This window comes from Eucalyptus grandis, chromosome 2 (genome assembly GCF_016545825.1).
Source record: "Eucalyptus grandis isolate ANBG69807.140 chromosome 2, ASM1654582v1, whole genome shotgun sequence".
NCBI lineage: Eukaryota > Viridiplantae > Streptophyta > Magnoliopsida > Myrtales > Myrtaceae > Eucalyptus > Eucalyptus grandis.
Genome location: NC_052613.1, coordinates 3,679,054 through 3,700,385, shown reverse-complemented (window position 1 = coordinate 3,700,385; position 21,332 = coordinate 3,679,054). Strand labels below are relative to the sequence as shown.

The following is a 21,332-nucleotide window of genomic DNA, read 5'->3' as shown; positions in this document are numbered from 1 at the left end:
TTCTACCGAATTTTGTTGATTAAGATTTCCCAAGTAGAAGAAAATTCGTTGGACTCTTGAAAATTTACAAAAGAGGAAATATAAAATAAAAGGGAGCAAAGTTTCTTCTTTGCTGTGGAAGTCTACGGAATCCGAAAAAGGCAATCCATATCGTGGGGCAGAGTCAAAGTGTTGACTCTGGCACACGCACGTATAAGGATCCTTTGGTGCGAAGGAGTCCTCCACACATGTATAAAACAGTTTTCTTTATACGAAAGAGCCGCTGAAGCTCTAAAAGAAGAAATAGTCGCCGAAGCCCCCTTCATGTAGAGAAGGAAAGTAACGGCGGGGCCCAGAGTCAAAGTTTGACTCTGAGCACACATATATACATGAGCAGAAAGTAATTCCCCTTTTTGGGGCTTGCAAGAAACGGATGAAAAACCTACGAAAAGGAATGAGCCGCACATCAAGCTAAAGAGAACCGCGCACGTTATACTTTGAGCTTGAATGTGTAGTAATTTGTTCCGTGAGTTTATATCCAAGTGAGTTGTTTATTTATAAATACTTTGGGTTTTGGGTTAAATCTAGATATGGAAAATACTCGAGCGTGTGAGTGACTGTAAACTCTGATTCTCCAATTATAGTGGATTATTCGTTGCTGGCTTCCTCGTAAAGTAGGTACCGATACTCGTACTCAAGATACAACAAACCTTCTTCTATATTCCGCATTGAATATTAGAAGGAACAAAAACAACGTTGTGTATATAACCCAACAAGAAAAAGAAATAAAAGATTTTTTAAAGAAAGAATATTCTCTGTTCCATTCGGTGTATATATTTTTTAAGATTGTCTCACGAGATTTTATATTCACACAAAATAGAGCCGTTAAAAGAGCCGTTGTAAAATAATGAAGGATTTATTTGAGAAATAAATTAAACGTTACAAAACGATTGAAAAGACAAACCATTATGTGACCGTTAAAAATAATGATGGTCTTAAATGCGATTATAACTTTTATAAAAGCTATTATTGTAAATATTTCAAAATATTATTGAAATATCCAACAAATTACATGCGACTAAGAAATAAGTTTCGAGATTATACTAGGACAAAGGGTTTGAATTTGAGGAGCGCATAGACAGCCAGGTGATGACGTTTAAGAACATGGCAAGTGACATATAGAAAGGCATGTACTTGACGCTCTTTGTCTGGATGACTCGGCGTTGCCAGTACCAAAAAGGACATTCATTCTCATCTTCTTGATTGTTGATCACTGACATATTAGTTTCTGGGAAAAGCCAAACAGTCAACATACCATGATTGTCAATGGCGAAGTATACATCACTATGTTGAAGATGATACACAACATTACAAGAAGTGCAGAACTCCTACATAAGGCAACTAATGCAGCCATGAAGATTAGTTCAACGAGGAGCACAAGCAAGATAGTCCGCTGCGAAATGGCGACAAGCAAAAAAAAAACAAATCAAAATGCCGAAGCTGGGAAATGAAGATTGGAGGAGCACTCTTACTTTCTTAAACAACTTAGGTGTTTCAAAAGCTTACACGTCTATTTCATGAGAGTACATGAAGAATATCCCAACGTAGATGAGCTCGATACCAAGACTAAAAGCGTTGATTATGACGACAAGCGGGCTTCTTGGACGGACATGGGACATACCATAGTACACCCATATTGCGCAGTTGAGTACCATCGTGACATATGGATCCGGCTTGAATCACACCACCTTTTTCTTCTTCGATATCGTGATAAATGTCAGGCTGATGAGATCCGCTGTGATGCAGAGTAAATTGAATTCGAATGTCAATCCATCGATCAAAATAAGCAAGACAACAAGAATTTCATTGATCAACTTATGAGAGGAGTAGAAGTTGCCGAGCTAAGCTTACATGGAAGACAGGAATAAAGCCGTGGTGGTGACATTTCCTGCAAAATGTTCGAATAAAAAAATTGAGTTCCATGGTCATAACGTTGACATTTCGCTTTTTATTATATAATCGATCAGTCATTAACTCTTCTCCATTCTACTCTACTTCATTTCATTATGTAATCCTTTGATCACTTATGGACTTTTCACATATATTATTTAACAATTTAATCATCACTCTGTACAACAATTTATTCAAAACAGCTCAATCGATTATGTAACGGATTTTTCATGGATCACAATTTTGATTTTCACCTTTGTATTGTAGTTGTTCAGGTGTGTTATATCAACATAATTTATATCTTTTGTAATGTTATTCAGCTTTCTAATTTAAAATATTTTATGGATTTTTTTATATTTTTTTAGGGATCTTTTGTATTTTGCATTTGTATATATTTATGTCTCGGGTGCGGATACACATACGAATATATAGACACACCTTAACAACAACGATAGGCTTCCGGAAAATGGTTCCCATGCACTGTTAGCAAAATGATCATGTCACAACGAATTTTTAAGCACCAATGCGAGTCGGCCAGAAGATATTACATGAACGTACGCAAGAAAATGGAGAGTTCATGCATTCTTGGGTATTCAAGAACTCACCAACAATGTCTACGACCGTCTGGCTGTCCCAATGTCCACCATTTGTTAAATTAATGTCTCGAGTTTGAATTCGGATGACGATTTATTCTACCGAATTTTGTTGATAAAGATTTCCTAAGTAGAAGAAAATTCGTTGGACTCTTGAAGATTTACGAAAGAGGAAATATAAAATAAAAGGGAGCAAAGTTTCTTCTTTGCTGCGGAAGTCTATGGAATCCGAAAAAGGCAACCCAAATTGTGGGGCCAGAGTCAAAGTGTTGACTCTAGGCACACGCACGTATAAGGATCCTTTGGCATGAAGGAGTCCTTTGCACACGTATAAAACAGTTTTTTTTTTTTTTTTTTTTTACATGAAAGAGCCGCTAAAGCTCTAAAAGAAGAAACAATCGCCGAAGCCCCTTGCACGTAGAGAAGGAAAGTAACGGCGAGGCCCAGAGTCAAAGTTTGACTCTGGGCACACATATATACATGAGCAGATTGTAATCCCCTTTCTGGGGCTTGCAAGAAGCGGGCGAAAAACCTACAAAGAGGAAGGAGCCGCACGTCAAGCTGAAGAGAGTGCCGCGTGCATTATACTTTGAGCTTGAACGCGTAGTAATTTGTGCCGTGAGTTTATGTCTAAGTGAGTTGTTTATTTATAAACACTTTGGGTTTGGGGTTAAATCTAGATGTAAGAAACACTCGAGTGTGTGAGTGATTGTAAACTCTAATTCTCTAATTATAATGGATTATTTGATGCTGGTTTCCCCGTGGATGTAGGTACCGATACTCGGACCGAACCACATAAATTTCCGGTGTCCTTATTATTTCTCGTTTATTTCTTTAGTGATTTTGTGTTGACGTAAATTGCAAGATCATGTCATTTCCACGTATTATATCCCAACAATTGGTATCAAAGCTTGGGATCAAATTTCTTAATTGTGATTTGAAGCTTTAGCTTGTTTGATTATTATTTGGAAATTCAATTATTACAATTATATCTGAGAGGAAATCTGAAATTGAGAAGTTTAACGGGAGCAACAACTTTGTGTTATGGAGCATCAAGATGCGGGCATTATTGAAAACACAAGGTTTGACCAAGGCACTAGCTGGTGAAGATAAGTCGCCGATTATAATGAAAGCCTCAGAGAGAGTAGAGCTAATGAAAAAAGCAAAGAACACAATCTTGTCAAATTTGTCGGATGAGGTCTTAATAAAATTTGTTGAGGAGAAGATGCCGCAGCATTATGGGCAAAACTTCAAGCACTCTATGTGAAGAAATGTTTGAACAATCGCTTATACATGTTGAAGATGTTTCAATTTAGATATACTAAAGGTACATTTATCAAAACCCACCTAGATGAATTTAATAAATTCATGATAGATTTGAAGAACGTCGATAAGATACTTGATGACGAAGAACAGGGCATGATATTGTTAGCCTCTTTGCTAGAGTCATGGGAGCACTTTACTGATTTACTGTTGTAGGGGTGTACTACAATTATCTCAGAAAATGTAAAGTCCACCTTTATTCTCTAAGGAGTGGTGGAGAAAGTTGTGAGTGTCACGAGGAGGGGCACATTAGAAAGAAAGTCCAAGGGAGATTGTGTCCAAAAATGTGGAGGAATAAAGCGGAGGAATAAAGGCGATAGGCGATGCCACAAGCGGTGTGGCAAACGTTGCCGAGGGGAGCAATAGTGATGCAAAAGCTATTTTATGTGTGACTGCTACTTCGTCAGGAGACGAATGGGTGCTGGATTTGGGACGTTTTTATCATATGACCCTCTAAGAACTAGTTTACTACTTACCAAATTGCATATAGTGGTAGAGTTTTTTTTTGGAAATAACGCAGTTTGTAAGGCTGTGGGGATAGAGACAATTCAGATTCAAATGCACAATGGGGGTGGTGCGCATATTGAGAAATGTGAGGCATGTATCGGAGCTCAAGAAGAGCCTCATTTCTCTAGGGACACTCGATGGCATCGGATGTAAGTATACCGCTAAAGGTGGAGTACTGAAGATCTCTCGAAATACCACGATAGTGATGAAGGGAAATAAAGTAAATACTCTCTATCATCTACTAGGAGAGACCGTGACCGGAACCATTGCAGTTTCATCAGGTGAGTTAGACTCTAACTTGACTCAATTATGGTAAATGTGTTTGGAGCACGTAAGTAAGGCAAGTATAACGATGCAAAGTGAAAAGGGATTGTTGAAGGGTCAAAAGATAGGGAAGCTGGACTTATGTAAGCACTGCATCTTTTGGGAAGCAGCACCGAGTTAAGTTTACTACAGCTATTTATTCGACCAAACGACCAGTTAAATATATTCATTCAGACGTCCGGGACCCGTCTTTGGTTCCTTTGAAAAGAGGTGCCCGTTATATGCTAACATTTATCGATGACTATTCAAGGAATGTATGGGTATACTTTCTAAAGCACAAATATGAAGTGTTCAATCGGTTCAAAAAAATTAAGGCATTAATTGAGAAGTCGATAAACAAATTAAATGCCTGAGAGCCGATAATGGCATGGAGTTCTATGATAAAGATTTTACTGAGTTTTGCGAGAAAGAAAGTATTGTGAGACAACACACAGTACATGGGACACCACAGTAGAATGGTGTGGCAGAACGGAAGAACAGAACTTTGCTTGAGCGAGCTCGATGCATGCTTTCATATGCAGGACTTGGCAAAGAATTTTGGGCTAAAGAAGTAAACATGGCATGTTACCTTATTAATTGATCTCAATCATTTGCTTTCGAGTGAAAGACTCCTGAGGAAGTATAGTCAAGAAAACCTGTTGATTAGTCCGGATTACGTATATTCGGATGTCTTGTGTATACTTATGCGAGTGATGGTAAGCTTGAACCGAGAGTGAAGAAGTGTATATTTCTAGTTATGCATATGGGGTGAAAGGCTACTGACTGTGGTGCACCGATCCCAAATCACCCGATTTTTTAATCAACAGAGATGTGATCTTCAACGAGATTGCAATGCTTCAACGGAGAAGTTCTGAGATACAACCAACAGTGTCATTAGTGAAGTAGAACTTCAAGTGGAGATTTTGGAGACCTCAAATGTAACAGAAGTTGAGATTACAGATGAAGCCGCCATTTCTGAAGTCGGTGATAGTGAATAACCAGAAAAGCCGCACCACACTATAGCCGCAGATAGACAGAGAAGGCACATTAAATCATCGGTACATTATGATTATACAGATATTGTTTATGCATTGATTGTAGGTGATGAGATGAAGACAGATGAGCCTTCGTCTTACTCTGAGGCGATGGCTAGTTCAGAGTCGTCGTAGTAGCTAGGAGTTATGAGTGAAGAGATTGAATCATTCCATCGAAATCAGACATGGGAGCTAGTCAAAGTACCCAAGAGCCAAAAGATTGTCGAAGTAAATGGGTCTTCAAACGGAAAGAGGGCATTTCTGGTATTGAGGCAACGAGGTATAAGGCGAGACTTGTGGCGAAGGAGTATACACAGTGTGAGAGCATTGACTACGGTGTTCTCTCCTGTGGCGAGATATACTTCTATTCGTGTTTTATTTGCCTTAGTTACTTCGCAGGATCTCGAGTTAGAACAGCTAGATGTGAAAACTGCGTTTCTTCATAGTGAGTTGAAGGAGCAGATTTATATGAGGCAATTAGAGGGATCTGCTATTCCAGGTAAGGAAGATCATGTTTGCTTGTTGAAGAAATCTTTGTATGAGCTAAAACAGTCTCCTAGGCAGTGATATAAATGTTTTGATGCTTTCATGGCTAGTTAAGATTACACAAAAAGTCAGATGGATAACTGCGTTTACTATAGGAGATTGGAGAATGGTTCTTTGATTTATCTACTTTTATATGTTGATGATATACTGATAGCAATTAAGAATATGTCTGATGTTGATGTGCTAAAAAGGCAGTTAAATGCTGAATTTGAAATGGAAGATTTAGGTGTTACAAAGAAAATTTTGGGTATGGAGATTTTGCATGACAAGGCTGCAAAGTTTTACATCTATCTCAAAAGAAATATATTGAGAAGATCATAACACATTTTAATATGCAATCAAAAAGTTACAAGTACACATTTAGCATAGCACTTTAAACTTTCAGAAAAATTATCACCGTAGACTGAGGAGAAGGAGGAGCATATGTCCCATGTTCCTTATTCTAATGCCATGGGTAGTATTATGTATGTTATGGTGTGCACTAGGCTTGATATTTCGCAAGCAGTGAGCGTGGTTAGTCGCTATATGAAACGTCTTGGTAAAGCTTATTGGGAAGTTGTGAAGTGGATCCTCAGATATTTCAAGAGGACAACAAACGTGGGTATAGTGTACTGGAGGGAGAGTAATGTTAGTAAGACCATTAGTTTTGTGGATTCGGATCACGCTAGTGACTTGGATGATCGTAGGTCTTTAGCAGGGTACATATTTATGCTAGCGGATGGTGCAATTAATTAGAAAGCATCCTTACAAGATCACATTGCCTTATCTTTGATTGAGGCAAAGTACATGGCACTAACCTTTGTAACGAATGAGGCGATATGGTTACAGAATTTGCTCTTGGATTTTAGGTTAGAATAGAAAAGTGTGGATATACACTGTGATAACCAAGGTGAAATATATTTGGCATATAATCCAGTTTATCACGAGTGAACGAAGCATATCAACATCAAGTACCACTTCATCCGAGATGTCTTAGCTAAGGGTAATATTATTGTCAAAAAGATTGTTACAGTAGATAACCTAGCAGACATAATGACTAAATTTGTTCATTTAGCGAAGCTCAAACTCTACTTGAGCTATATTGGCGTTTGTGGAGAGTTAGCACTCATCGAGGTGTTGGAAGAGCAACATGGACGATGAGCACTATAACTTGGCTTCAAACATCAAGTCAGGGTGGAGATTATTAAATAAATGTCTCAAGTTTAAATTCGGATGACAATTTATTATACCAAATTTTGTTGATAAAGATTTCTCAAGTAGAAGAAAATTCGCTAGACTCTTGAAGATTTACAAAAATGAAATATAAAATAAATGGAAGCAAAGTTTTTTCTTTGCTACGGAAGTCTACGAAATTTGAAAAAGGCAACCCAAATCATGGGGCCTTGACTCTGCGCACACGCACGTATAAGGATCCTTTGGCATGAAGGAGTCCTCTGCACGTCATTTGCACACGTATAAAACAGTTTTTTTTATATGAAAGAGTCACTAAAGCTCTAAACGAAGAAACAGCTGCCGAAGCCCCCTGCACATAGAGAAGGAAAGTAACGGTGGGGCCCAGAGTCAAAGTTTGACTCTAAGCACACATATATACGTGAGCAAAAGTAAGTCCCCTTTTGGAGCTTGCAAAAAGCGGGTGAAAAACCTACAAAGAGGAAGGAGCCGCACGTCAAGAGGAAGGAGCCACATGTGAAGCTGAAGAGAGAGCTGTGTGCATTATATTTTGAGCTTGAACGCTCAGTAATTTGTGCTTTGAGTTTATGTCCAAGTGAGTTGTTTATTTATAAACACTTTAATTTTATGGTTAAATCTAAGTAGGGGAAACACTCGAGCATGTAAATTATTGTAAACTCCGATTCTCTGATTATAGTGGATTATTTACTGCTAGCTTTCCCGTGGACATAGATACCGATACTCGGACCGAACCACGTAAATTTCTTATGTCCTTATTATTTCTCATTTATTTCTTTGGTGATTTTGTGTTGATATAAATTGCAAGATCATGTTATTTCTACGTATTATATTTCAACACCATTGCTGCGGGTTCTCAAGGACGAAGGAGAAGAGATCCAAAGGAGGAAGAGAAAGCGAAAGGATGTTGCTTAATCTCCGTCAATTGGTGGATTCGAAATCGGCGATTCAAGGTTTTCTCGATGACTAAGAACTCCTTCCCATTCCCGGAGCTCAAGCAAATTAGATGATGAACCTCACGCTTGCGCAGGCGATTTATATGTACACTTTTGGTTAAGAAGGTCTGCCAACATTCTAAATTTGGAAAGGATTGGGAAAAATGAAAAACGATCAACTTCCCACGAATCCTTCAAGATGGATGAAGGGTTTTGGTCGAGGGGATCGATGACCTTTCATTTGCTCTCTGCATGCAGTGCATGCAAGGTGCACGGTATGCGTCAACTCCTATCCATAAAAGTTGAACGGCATGGAAGTTTCTCCCGTTGTGCATTGTGTCTATGCAAACTGACAGGAACATCTAGATTTGGAAACAAAAAACAAAAAATCAGCTGAAATGTCGATTTGTGGTTGGCCACGTCATCGGAAAGTTCCATCCCTTCACCTTCCTTTACATTAATTTGAATCAACCATTCAAATATATCAAATAAAAAGCTTAATTCTTCACTTAATATTTAACAATAGCGTTCCTATGAAAAATAATTTAAAAATGAGCTTGAATAGATTATTAATTTGATGAAATTTGATATAATGGTCACCCCACCAATTAAGATTATTTTTATATAGGGTTTCTATTTAATATTGGACAAGCGACACAAAGTAACAAGAAAATTGTAATTGAATGAAGTTTGATTCTGTTTTTAATTTTAAAAAAAGAAAACATTTTGCATTTACTTTGCGATTTAGCATTCATGTATTACAAAATCTTAAGTAATCATATCCTCGGTATTTGTATATGAGAAAGTACTTTTAACGATTCAACTATTGCTTACAGTATTGCCCTCATTTCTTCACATAATCGCTCTCCACAAAAATCTTATCAGATCAAAGAGTTTCATCGATTTAGGAAAAAAAAACGAGAGTACTTCTAATTTGAATAGAAACTAGAGAAACTTTAAAATAGATAGCATATAATTCAAGATGAGCTCCTCCCCCCCAAAAAAAAAATGTTAGTCCTACTATGTTTTTGTTGGTTGATTGATTGATATAAATTATTTGTAATGCAAAACTTCCATATATTTCATGTTTTGGGGAAAATTATCTAAAAATTTTCAAAATATTTCCTGATTGTTTTATTACTTCTTTTTATATTATTTTTTTCATTATGGTTGACGAGTAAGCTAGGACCTACGAGTCCTCACCAAGGCAAGGCCTCCTCAAATCTGACGATGGCAACCTTTGCCTAGGCCATGATCAAGCCCTAGATCCTTGATAGATCTAGCAAGGGTAACCCTCCCCAAAGAGAGTGCTCGACCCCCACGGCTGATCGAGGGCCACCCTTGCCGGATTTGGCAAAGGCAGCAACCCTAGTTGGCCAGAATGGAAAAAAAAATTATACAAAAATTTAAAATTTCCTTTTCATCAATTTAAGTAACCAAAGACTTGAAGTGGAGGACCAAAAGGAAAGCAAGTTGTTGCAGAATAAATAATAGGCGACTCAACAAAACTGGGTGCAGCTACTAAATGGAAACCCACATAATATAAAATGCGATGGCCACAGTTTCGGCATCTGCCTATGGGAAATATATTGTTGCGACATGCCTAACCCTGACCTTAGTTTCTCAGAAATGACTTCGGCCGTGGTGCACCAGGTATTGTTCGGTTCCATCTCCTACAATATGAGAAGCAGATAGCGAGCAGTAATTCCGCTGCTACTGGGAAGTAGTTGTCTCTGATTTCTAATCCTCTTTGGCGACTATAGGTGCAACAGAACCTGAGACCTGATATTCCGAGATGCGACCCAAGTTCTCTCGGAAATGCGATGAAACGATGCTGGGATGCTCATCCAGACAAATGTCCAGAGATCGACGAGGTCGTCTCTTTGCTCGAAGCTATCGACATGCCCAAAGGGGTGGCATGATTCCCATTGACCAGTCATGGACCTTGACGAATCAATTGGTATCATTATTGCTTTAACTTTCGAAGACTCTAGCGCTATCAGCCTCTAGGGGGAAGGCGTTTGCTTATTGCATCTACTGTCGAGAAATAGGGCGGGGGATTCATAGAAGAATAGGGATGGCGGTTCGTCAATATAGATCAAGGAGAGAGCGCGTACCACTACATCTTTCCTTCTCGAATGGCGTAAAGCTTCATTTTCTAATTATTGTTCTTCTTTTCCTCTTTTGCGCGTGAGTTTTAGAAGCTTTGGGGGATTTAACAGAACTTTGTACCATTTTTTACATACGCTGCTCGGAAAGACTGGGTTGGCCACCTGTAATGTATGACTACACTTTCTGTTAATAAAGAACAATTTCAAGACTAGCGCTCTGTTTTTGCTCCCTATATCATCTATATCATCGAGTGGAGAACATGCTCCACAGAACATGCAGGAGACAGATGTTCTGTGTCCTTTCGTTTGGTATGTAAGCATCTAACTGATGGATTGCAGCATGTGTCAATATTCAAATTGTAGACGGCATTCCTGCTTTTCCACTTTGCTTATTACCGTTTGGTTGGAAGTACACATTATATTTTTACAACAACAATTAATGTCAAACATCTGGGGTAAAGAAAAGAACTGAATCTTGAGAAGCAAAGGAGCCCGCATCCATTGTCTGACCCTAGGCAGCAGATATTTCAACCTCAGACGTCGGTTTCTCGGGCTCGTCCCACTTGGTGGTTCTGTAGTATGTTGCATAGAGAATCAACTGCATCAGACCAGACAAGGCTCCCAAACCATTTGGCAACTAGAAAAACGTATGGGCACATTTATAAAACCAAATGAACAGAAGATGTCTTCAAGGAGAAGACTTCATCATCCTGGAAATCAGTTATTGAACTGAAAAAAGTATGCTTTCACTATCTACTTCCTCTAAACTGTCAACTAGTACAGCAGAACCTGATTACACTCCAAGGATTTGGATGAAGCAAGTTATATGTGACTGAGAAAGAAGGTTCAAGATTTTACCAGGACAAAGGATCAAATTTGAGGAGCGCATAGACAGACCAGATGATGCTGTTTAAGAGGTAGGCAAGAGACAGATAGAAGGGCATGTACTTGACGCTCTCTGTCTGGATGACATGGCGCTGCCAATACCAAAAAGAAGGAAGTTGATTGCCATTTTCTTGGTTGTTAATCAGCAACTTATTAGTTTCTGGGATAAGCCGAACAGTCAGCATACCATGATTGTCAATGGCGAAGTGTGCAACACTATGTTGAAGATGATACACAACGTTCCAACAAATGCAAATCTCAAGTCTATGGTAGGGGATGCTTCAGGGTGATGAAAACTATTACAGCCATGAAGATCAGTTCAACGAGGAGCGCAAGCAAGATATTCCGCTGCAAAATGGCGACAAAAGTACAAAAAACAAATCAAAATGCTGAAGCTAAGAAATGAAGATAGGACAAGCACTCTTATTTTCTTGAACAACTTAGGTGTTCCAGAAACTTACATGTCTGTTCCATGGAGAGTATATTAAAAATATTTCAACATAGATGAGCGCAAGACCAAGACCGAAACCATTGATTGTGACGATGAGAAGACTGTCCGGACGGACAATGGACATACCATAGAACACCCACAACGCGCAGTTGAGTACCATCACAACGTAAGGAGTTGGCTTGAACCCCACCGCCATTTTCTTCTTACATATCTTGATGAATGTCTGGCTGATGAGATCCACCCATGATGCAAAAGCAAATTGAATTTAAAATGTCAATCCATTGATAAAAAATAATCAAGACAACAAGACTTTTTTTAGTTAAATTATGAGTGGAGTAGAAGTCGCTGAGCTAAGCTTACATGGGAGACATGAATAAACTGAAAGAAATAACGTTTCCTGCAAAATGGTCGAATCAAAATATTGAGATCCATGGTCATAACTTTGACATTTCGCTTATTTATTATATAATGGCTGAGTTATTAACTCTTCTTCACTCGTACGTTGCTCCACACATACAATTTAACAATTCAATAATTACTTTGCACGACAATTTATTCAAAACTGTTAGTTGATTATATAATGCATTAGGGTCTTTCGTCCTTCGCCTTTGTGTTTGTTCAGGTGTGTTTTATCAACATATATCTTTTGTAAACTTTTTCAACATTCTAATTTAAAATATTTTATAGTTTTTTTTTCATTATTTTCATGGATCTTTCGTGTTTCACCTTTGTATATATTTATCTCTCATGGATTCGGCAAAAATAGTTCCAAAAATGGTTCCCATGCATTGTTAGCAGAATGATCACATCACTACGAATTCTCCAGCACCAACGCGAGTCAGCGAGAAGACTTTACATGAACATACGCAAGAAAATAGAGAGGTCATGCATTGCCGGGTCTTCAAGAACTCACCGACAATGCCTACAATCGTTCTGGCCGTCCCTATGTCCACCATTGTTGCGGGTTCTCCAGGACGAAGGACGAAGAGAAGAGATCCAAAGGAAGAAGAGAGAGGGAAAGGACGCTGCTTAATCTCCGTCAGCTGGTGGATTCGAAATCGGCGATTCGTGGTTTTCTTGACGACTAGAAACTCCTTCCCATTCCCGAAGCTCAAGCTGATTAGATAATGAACCTCACTTTTGGTTTCGAAGAAGAGCTGCCAACATTCCAAATTTGGAAAGGATTGGGAAAATGAAAACGGATCAACTTCCCACGAATCCTTCGAGATGGATGAAGAGTTTTGGCTCGAGGGGATCGATTAACTTTTCGTTTACTCTCGTCATGCAGTGCATGCAAAGTGCCCGGTATGTGTCAACTCCTGTCCATAAAAGTAGAACGGCATGGAAGTTTCTCCTGTTGTGCATCGTGCCTATGCAAATTAGCCGGAAGATCGAGATTTAGAAAGAAAAAACGAAAAATCGGTTGAAATGTCGATTCACGGTTGGGCCACGTCACCGGAAAGTTCCATCCCTTCACCTTCCTTTATATTAATTTGAATCAACCATTCAAATATATCAAATAAAAAGCTTAATTCTTCACTTAATATTTTAACAATAGCGTTCCTATTAAAAAAAATAATTTAAAAATGAGCTTGAATAGATTATTAATTTGGATGAAATTTAATATAATGGTCAATTGGTCACCCCACCAATTGAGATTATTTTCATGTAGTGTTTCTATTTAACATTGGACAAGAGAAACAAAGTAACAAAAATTGTAATTGAATGAAATTTAATTCTGTTTTTATTTTTTTTTTTAAATTATGCATTTACTTTGCAGTTTAGAATTCATGTATTACAAAAGCTTAAGTAATCTTATCCTCGGTGTTTGTATAAGAAAAAGTATTTTTAATGATTCAAGTATTGCTTACAATATTACCCTCATTCCTTCACATAAACGCTCTTTACAAAAGTCCCATCAGATCAAAGAGTTTCGTAGATTTAGGAAAAAAAGCGAGAGTATTTCAAATTTGAATAGACACTAGAGAAACTTCCAAATAGATAACATATAATTCAGGATGAGCTCCTCCAACCCAAAAAAAAAAAAAAAAAAAATAGTCCTGCTACGTTTTTGTTGGTCAATTGATTGATATAAATTTATGACAAAAAAATTGATTGATATAAATTATTTATAATGCAAAACTTTTATATATCTCATGTTTTGGGGAAAGTTATCTAAAAAATCTTAAATCTATTGCAATTTTGACAATTTAATCATAAATCTTTTTGTTGTATCAATCGAATCCATCCGATTAAAATTCACTGATGTGAATATCAACCGTTCTACGTAATACATATTGGCACCGATGTGAAAATTTTTAATAATATTTTAATTTCTTTATTTGTCTATAAATTTGGTTCTTTTCTTTTTCTTTATTTTGGACTCAAGCCGGCAAGGGTTGGCTGACAAATCTTGTCTCGGCTATGGGCAAGGGCATTGAGACCTCGCCCATATGGTTGAGGGCATCATGATCCTTGCTTGCTTAGATCTAGCGAGGGCAACGCAGTCCACTTGCCCAATGCCAACTAAGGTCACCAGCCTAAATCTAAGAAAAAGATAAAGATAAAAAAAGTATAAAAAAAAATTCAAATATTCTTAAAAATGTCCATATCAATGCCAACCGTATCATGTATGATAGTTGATGTCAATCGTCAGCAATTTTCAGCAAAATTGACTAAATGAACTTAATTGACAAAAATTAAAAAAATGTTTAAGATTCAATAAACACAATTAAAATGTTCAAAACTAAATTGACAAAAGTGTAATAGATTTATTACTTTTGGGACAATTTTCTTTTATGTTTTGAAATATAGAAAACGACACAAATAGTCTCTAAATTTTGGCTCAATATGCAATATGGTCCATAAACTTTCAAATTGTTTAATATGGTCCCTAAACTTTTGATATATATTCATCTAGTTTTTAGATTATATGAAAATGATCAATGTAGTTTCTAAGCATGAATGAATGAAAAAATAATATTAAACATTTTTATGTATTATAGAGACTAACTTGAACATGTACCAAATATTTAGAAACCACATTGAACAAATTAAAAGTTCAGAAACGATATTACACATCGAGATAAAGTTCAAGAATAGCATTGAACAAATTAAAAGTTCATTGCACATTGAACCAAAGTTTTTGAACTATTTGTATCATTATCATAAACAAAGAAAATATGATAATATAATTTCAATTATTAATGAGTTAAATTTCAAGTCGGATCAACACATGGATTTTCAAAAGGAAAGGAAAAGGCAGAGTTGCTACAGAATAAATAATAGGCGACTCAACAAAACCGGGTGGAGGTACTAAATGGAGACCCATATAATAAAAAATGCGATGTCTATAGTTCCGGCATCTACCTATGGAAAATATATTGTTGCGACATGCCGTACCCTGACCTTAGTCTCTCAGAAGTGACTTCGGCCGTCGGGCGCCAGTTATCGTTCGGTTGTGTCTCCTGCATTATGAGGGACAGATAGCGAGCAGTAATTTCTGCTGCTGCTGGGAAGTAGTTGTCTCTGATTTCTAACCTCTTTGGTGACTATAGGTGCAACAAAACCTGAGAACTGATATTCCGAGATGCTGCCCGAGTTCTCTTGCAAATGTGATGCGACGATGTTGGGATGCTCATCCAGCCAAAGGGCCAGAGATGACGAGGTCATCTCATTGCTCGAAGCTATCGACACGTCAAAACGGGTGGCATGATTCCCATCGACCAGTCATGGACCTTGAGGAATCAGTTGGTATCATTATTACTGTAACTTTCGAAGACTACGGCGCTATCAACCTTTAGGGGGAAGGTGTTTGCTTATTGCATCTACAATCAAGAATTAGGGTGGGGGATTCACAGAAGAACAGGGATGGCGGTTCGTCAAATATAGATCAAGGAGAAAGTGTATACCGCTACATCTTTCCTCCTCGAATGATGTAAAGCTTCATTTTCTAATTATTGTTCTTCTATTCCTTTTTTGCATGTCAGTTTTAGAAGCTTTGGGGGATTTCACGGAACTCTGTACCATTTTTGACATACACTGCTCGGAAACACTGGGTTGGCTACCTGTAATGTATGACTACACTTTCTGTTAATAAAGAAAATTTTAAGATTGGTGCTCTGTCTTTGCTCCCTATATCATCTATATCATTGAGCGGAAAACATGCTCGGCATAACATACAGGAGACATGTTCCGTGTCCTTTCATTTGGTGTGTAAGCATCTAACTGATTAACTGCAGCATGTCTTACGTACAAATTGCCAACGGCATTCCTGTGTTTCCACCTTGCTTATTGCCGTTTGGTTGGACGTACCCGGCTAAAGAAAAGAACTGAATCTTGAGGAGCAGAGGACCCCGCGTCCATTGACTTTCTCAGCCTTAGGCACCAGATATTTCAACCTCAGAGGTCGGTTTTTCTGGCTCGTCCCACTTGGTGGTTCTGTAGTATGTTGCATAGAGAATCAGCTGCACCAGACCAGACAAGGATCCCAAAGCATTCGGCACCTACAAGAATGTATGGACACATTTACAAAACCAAATGCCCAAAAGATGTCTTCAAGAAGAAGGCTTCATCATCCTGGAAATCAGTTATTGAACTGCAAAAAGGTATGCTTTCACTTTCTCTACTTCCTCTAAACTGTCGACTAGTACAGCAGAACATGATTATTCTCGAAAGATTTGGATGAAACAAGTTACATGTGACCGAGAAAGAAGGTTCAAGGTTTTACCAGAACAAAGGGATCGAATTTGAGGAGCGCATAAACAGCCCAGATGACGCCATTTAAGAAGTTGGTGAGTGACAGAAAGAAGGGCATGTACTTGACGCTCTTTGTCTGGATGACTCGGCGCTGTCAATACGAAAAAGAAGGAAGCTGATTGCCATTTTCTTGGTTATTGATCAGCAACTTATTAGTTTCTAGGAAAAGCCAACCAGTCGACGTACCATGATTGTCAATGGTGAGGTGTACATCGCTATGTTGAAGATGATACACAAGATTCCAACAAGTGTGGACCTCCTGCCTGTGGTATGGAGAACCAACAAGGTGATCGCAACTACTGCAACCATGAAGATCAGTTCAACGAGGAGCGCAAGTAAGATATTCCGCTGTGAAATGGTGACAAAAGCACAAAAAACAAATTAGAATGCCAAAGCTGTAAAATGAAGATAGGACAAGCACTCTTATTTTCTTAAACAGCTTAGGTGTTTCAAAAACTTACACGTCTCTTCCATGGAGAGTATATGAAGAATATCCCCACATAAATGAGCTCGAGACAAAAACCGAAACCGTTGATGGTAACCACAAGAAGGCTGTCCGGATGGACAAAGGGCATACCATAGAACACCCACATTGCGCAGTTGAGTACCGTCGCGACGTATGGATCTGGCTTGAATCCTGACGCTGTTTTCTTCTTCCATATGGTGATGAATGTCGGGCTGATGAGATCCAACCATGATGCAAAGCAAATGGAATTCAAAAGTCATTCCATTGATCAAAATAAGCAAGACAACAAGACTTTCATTGGTTATTCATGAGAGGAGTAGAAGTTGTTGAGCTAAGCTTACATGGGAGACAGGAATAAACCGAAGGAGATAACATTCCCTGCAAAATGGTCGCATCAAAACATTGAGATCCATGGTCATAACAATGACATTTCGCTATTTATTACATAATCGATTAGTCATTAACTCTTCTCCACTCGTACCCTGCTTTATTTCATCATGTAATCCTTTGGTCGCTCACAGATTTTTCATACATATAATTTAACAATTCAACCATCACTTTGCATGAAAATTTATTCAAAATAGTTTAGTCGATTATATAATGGATTTTTATGGATTAGGATCTTTGTTCTTGACTTTTGCATCATATATTATTCAGGTGCGTTGCATCAACATAATTTATATCTTTGGTAAACTTTTTCCGCATTCTAATTTAAAGTATTTTATCGATTTTTAAATTTTTTAAGGGATCTTTCCCCTTTGTATATATATATGTCTTGAGTGTAGATACATGTGCGTGTACGTGTGTCTGTATATATAAACAACAAGGAGGGGCTTCCAAAAATGGTTCTAATGCATAGTTAGCAACTTAGCAGAGCAGCTCTATTCACATATTCAGGTTCATCATCTTGATCATGAATGATCATATCATTACGAATCTCGAGCAAGCCGGCCTCAAGATCTCACATGAACGTATGCAAGAAAATAGAGAGGTCATGCGTCAGGTCTTCAAGAACTCACCGACAATGCCTACAATCGTTCTGGCTGTCTCGGTGTCCACCATTTTCGCATGTTCTTGAGGACGAAGGACGAAAGAGAGCGAAACAGTGCTGCTTGATCCCCGTCAGCTGCTTGATTTGAAACCGTCGATTCGGGGTTTTTTCAATGACTAAGAACTCCGTCTTCCCATTCCCTGAGCCTCACCATTGCGCAAGGCGATTTATATGTGCGCTTTTGGTTTCCAAGAAAAGCTGCCAACGTTCTAAATCCGGGAAGGACTGGGAAATAGGAAATGGATAAACTTCCCGTGAACATTTCCGGATGGTTGACGAGTTTTGGCTCGAGAGGATCGGAGACATTTTCGGCTGCTCTCTGCATGCCGTGCATGCAAAGTGCCCCGTATGCGTCCAATGCCATCCATAAAAGTAGGACGGCATGGTAGCTTCTCCGGTGTGCATTGTTTCTAAGCAAATTGGCCTGAAGATCTGGATTTAGAAAAGAAAGAAAACGAAGAAGCCGGATGAGATAACGATTTGCGGTTGGGCCACGTCATTGGGAAGCTCCATCCCTTTTTCACTTTCCTTTACATTAGCTTGAATCAACCGTTCAAATATATCAGATTAAAAAGCTTAATTCTTCACTTAATATTTAACATTAGTGTTCCTATTAAAAAAATAATTTAAAAATATGCTTGAATGGATGATTAATTTGTATGGAATTTGTTACAATGGTCACCCCACACCAATTGAGATTATTTTTTATATAGGTTTCTATTTAATATTGGATAAGAATCACAAAGTAACAAAAACTGTAACTAGTGAAGTTTAATTCTGCTTTTAATTTTTTTTTTTTAAGTATCATGCATTTATTTTGCAATTTAGAATTCATGTATTACAAAAGCTTAAATAATCATGTCCTCAGTGTTTGTATATGAAAAAATACTTATTGATTCAACTGTTTCTTATAGTATTACACTCATTCCTTCACATCAACTCTCTCCATAAAAGTCGTCGGATCAAACAGTTCAATAGATTCAGGGGAAAAATTAAGAGTATTTCAAATTTGAATAGAAACTAAAGAAACCTTCAGATAGATAACATGTAATTCAGGATGAGTTCCTCCAAAAAAAAAAATTATTAGCCCTACTAATTTTTTATTGTTTGATTGATAAGTGTAAATTATTTGTAATGCAGAACTTTTATATATTTCATGTTTTGTAACAATACTACATTAACAAATAAAAATGATCATATATTACCAAATATTAGTGAGTCAAATTTCAACTCAGTGTAAAGCATGGATTTTCAACTACTTAAAGATTATGGGTGCGTTTGGTTAGACTTTTCGGAAAAGTCTTTAAGGAAATGCAAAGGACTTTAAGTTAAATGGGATTTTAAAAATGCAAATTACATTTGGTAAATATAAAATTCCATTATAAAGTACATTTGAGTAAAATAGTGTTTGGAGGACTTATAACTGTAAAGGAACTTTATTATTAAAAAAAAAAGAAACAATTTGTTGGCCGATGAAGGGTAGCGGTTGCCAGCCATCAACCGTCATCTGAGGTCATTGGATCTCAAGCGGCCCCTGGAGACCATCGGTGAGTGCCACCTGGGGTCGGGTGACCACCGACGAGGGTCGCACGACCCCAAGGTCGCACAACCCCAAGCAGCCCTCGCCAAGGCCGCGAGGTCACGTGGCCTCGGTAGGCGCCGCCCAGGTCGAGCAACCCTTGGCAAGGTCGTGACGACCCAAATCACACGGCCCCTCACAAAAGTCGCCACAAACAAGATGGCACTAAGGTTGCCACAACCCCTCGACAACAATTGCCTAGGTAGCCATGACCGTCACCAGCCTCCCTCTAGCTCGTCGCTAGCCCCTCGTAGCCCTAGGAACCCCAATGGCCGCCCTCAACGAAAAAATGAACAGCAAACAGAGAAAGATGAACAATCAATATTACCATGCCAAGAAGATTGAAAGTCCAAGGCACCCCAAAACCAACCTTGGACTTTCACCCTTTAAAAGGCTAACTTTTCCCTAGTGGGGTTTATAAAATTTTTCCCAAATACCTAATGTTTGGTCAAAGAAGCTTTGGATGTCCAAAGCCCTTTCTCAAAACTATTTCTAAACGTAGCCTATATTGTTCAATCTTCTTTTGGTCGAAATACTAGGCATTGCTGAAAAACATTTTCCAATGAAGTCATTTTTTAGGGAGAAAGTTACATCCTCGAACTTTTGAAAATGAGCTGCAAATCCTTTCTTTATAATGCGATGGAAAAATTTTGAACATTGTTTTACCTTGTGGACTCACAATAAGGTTTTGAGTATGGTTGTCGACGACTAGGGTCAAAATGCATGTGCTAATGATCATAGGTGCGGCCATCAAGGTCCTACGTTCGGACCCCGGGTCAAATCGTCTATATCGGGGTCCCAAGTTCAGGCTCGTGGGACACATAACGATTGCCACTTGGTTGCAACTTGCCATGGACCCAGGTCCAAGAAATCGGGATGTCGGTGGCGGGAGGAGATCGAGGCAAACTTCGAAAAAGGATTTCCGGGATGTAAAGGTGTAAATCGTTCATCCATGGCTCATAAAGGCACTGATTTTGAGTGTTGATTTTATTAGAGTAATTAAATATTAAATTATATTTTTTATCTAATAACTTAAACTTTGAATAATAATCGACAATGATTCCACGAAATCTTACATAATATCATAATAATAGGTCCTGAATTCAAATATTTCCAAGTTTCTATTTACCTCTTCAATCCACACAAAAATCTAGTTTACGCGTAAGGGAGAGTATTGGAAAAAATAAATATTAAATTACGTTTTCATCTAATAATTTAAATTTTTAGAACAATTGATAGTAGCCTACAAAATCTCACAGCTCATTTCTCTAAAGAACAGTCAAACAATATAAAATTAGGGACATATTTTTCGGACCATTGAGCTTTTGCTAAGCAAATAGAAGAATCCGCCATTGTTGTCATCGTCATAGAAGATTGGCTGGAGATCATAGATGTCGCAGGACAGGAAAAAGAAAGGGAAGAAGATCGGCTGGAGATCATAGATGTCGCAGACGGGAAAAAGAAAAGGAAAAAGGGGAAAAAATCTTATCTAGATAAAATAGAAGGGGATGATGACTATTTGCATTGTTGCTTAAAAAGCCTTTAAATTTTGAAAATTCATAAGTTAATGAAGTCAAGAAAATAGAGAAGGAACATGATTAATATTATAAAAATTCAGCGAAATTTGTTTTAATCAAGAAAAAAATCAGTTAGTCCATTTTCAGATAATACTC

At 38.0% G+C, this 21,332-nt stretch overlaps 1 protein-coding gene and 1 pseudogene across 1 annotated transcript; both read right to left on the bottom strand.

Annotated features, from left to right (window-relative positions):
• Window positions 1-10,980: 10,980 nt before the first annotated feature.
• LOC104434307 lies at window positions 10,981-12,761 on the bottom strand (annotated as a pseudogene).
• Window positions 12,762-16,184: 3,423 nt separating this feature from the next.
• On the bottom strand, window positions 16,185-18,091 carry LOC104434306 (bidirectional sugar transporter SWEET5). The gene is made up of 6 exons (XM_010047261.2): window positions 18,049-18,091; window positions 17,371-17,407; window positions 17,025-17,241; window positions 16,750-16,911; window positions 16,535-16,654; window positions 16,185-16,310 (listed from the first exon to the last, which is right to left on the bottom strand). Exons 1-6 carry the CDS (start codon window positions 18,089-18,091, stop codon window positions 16,185-16,187), a joined length of 705 nt encoding a protein of 234 aa, XP_010045563.2.
• Between the last annotated feature and the right edge of the window lie 3,241 nt (window positions 18,092-21,332).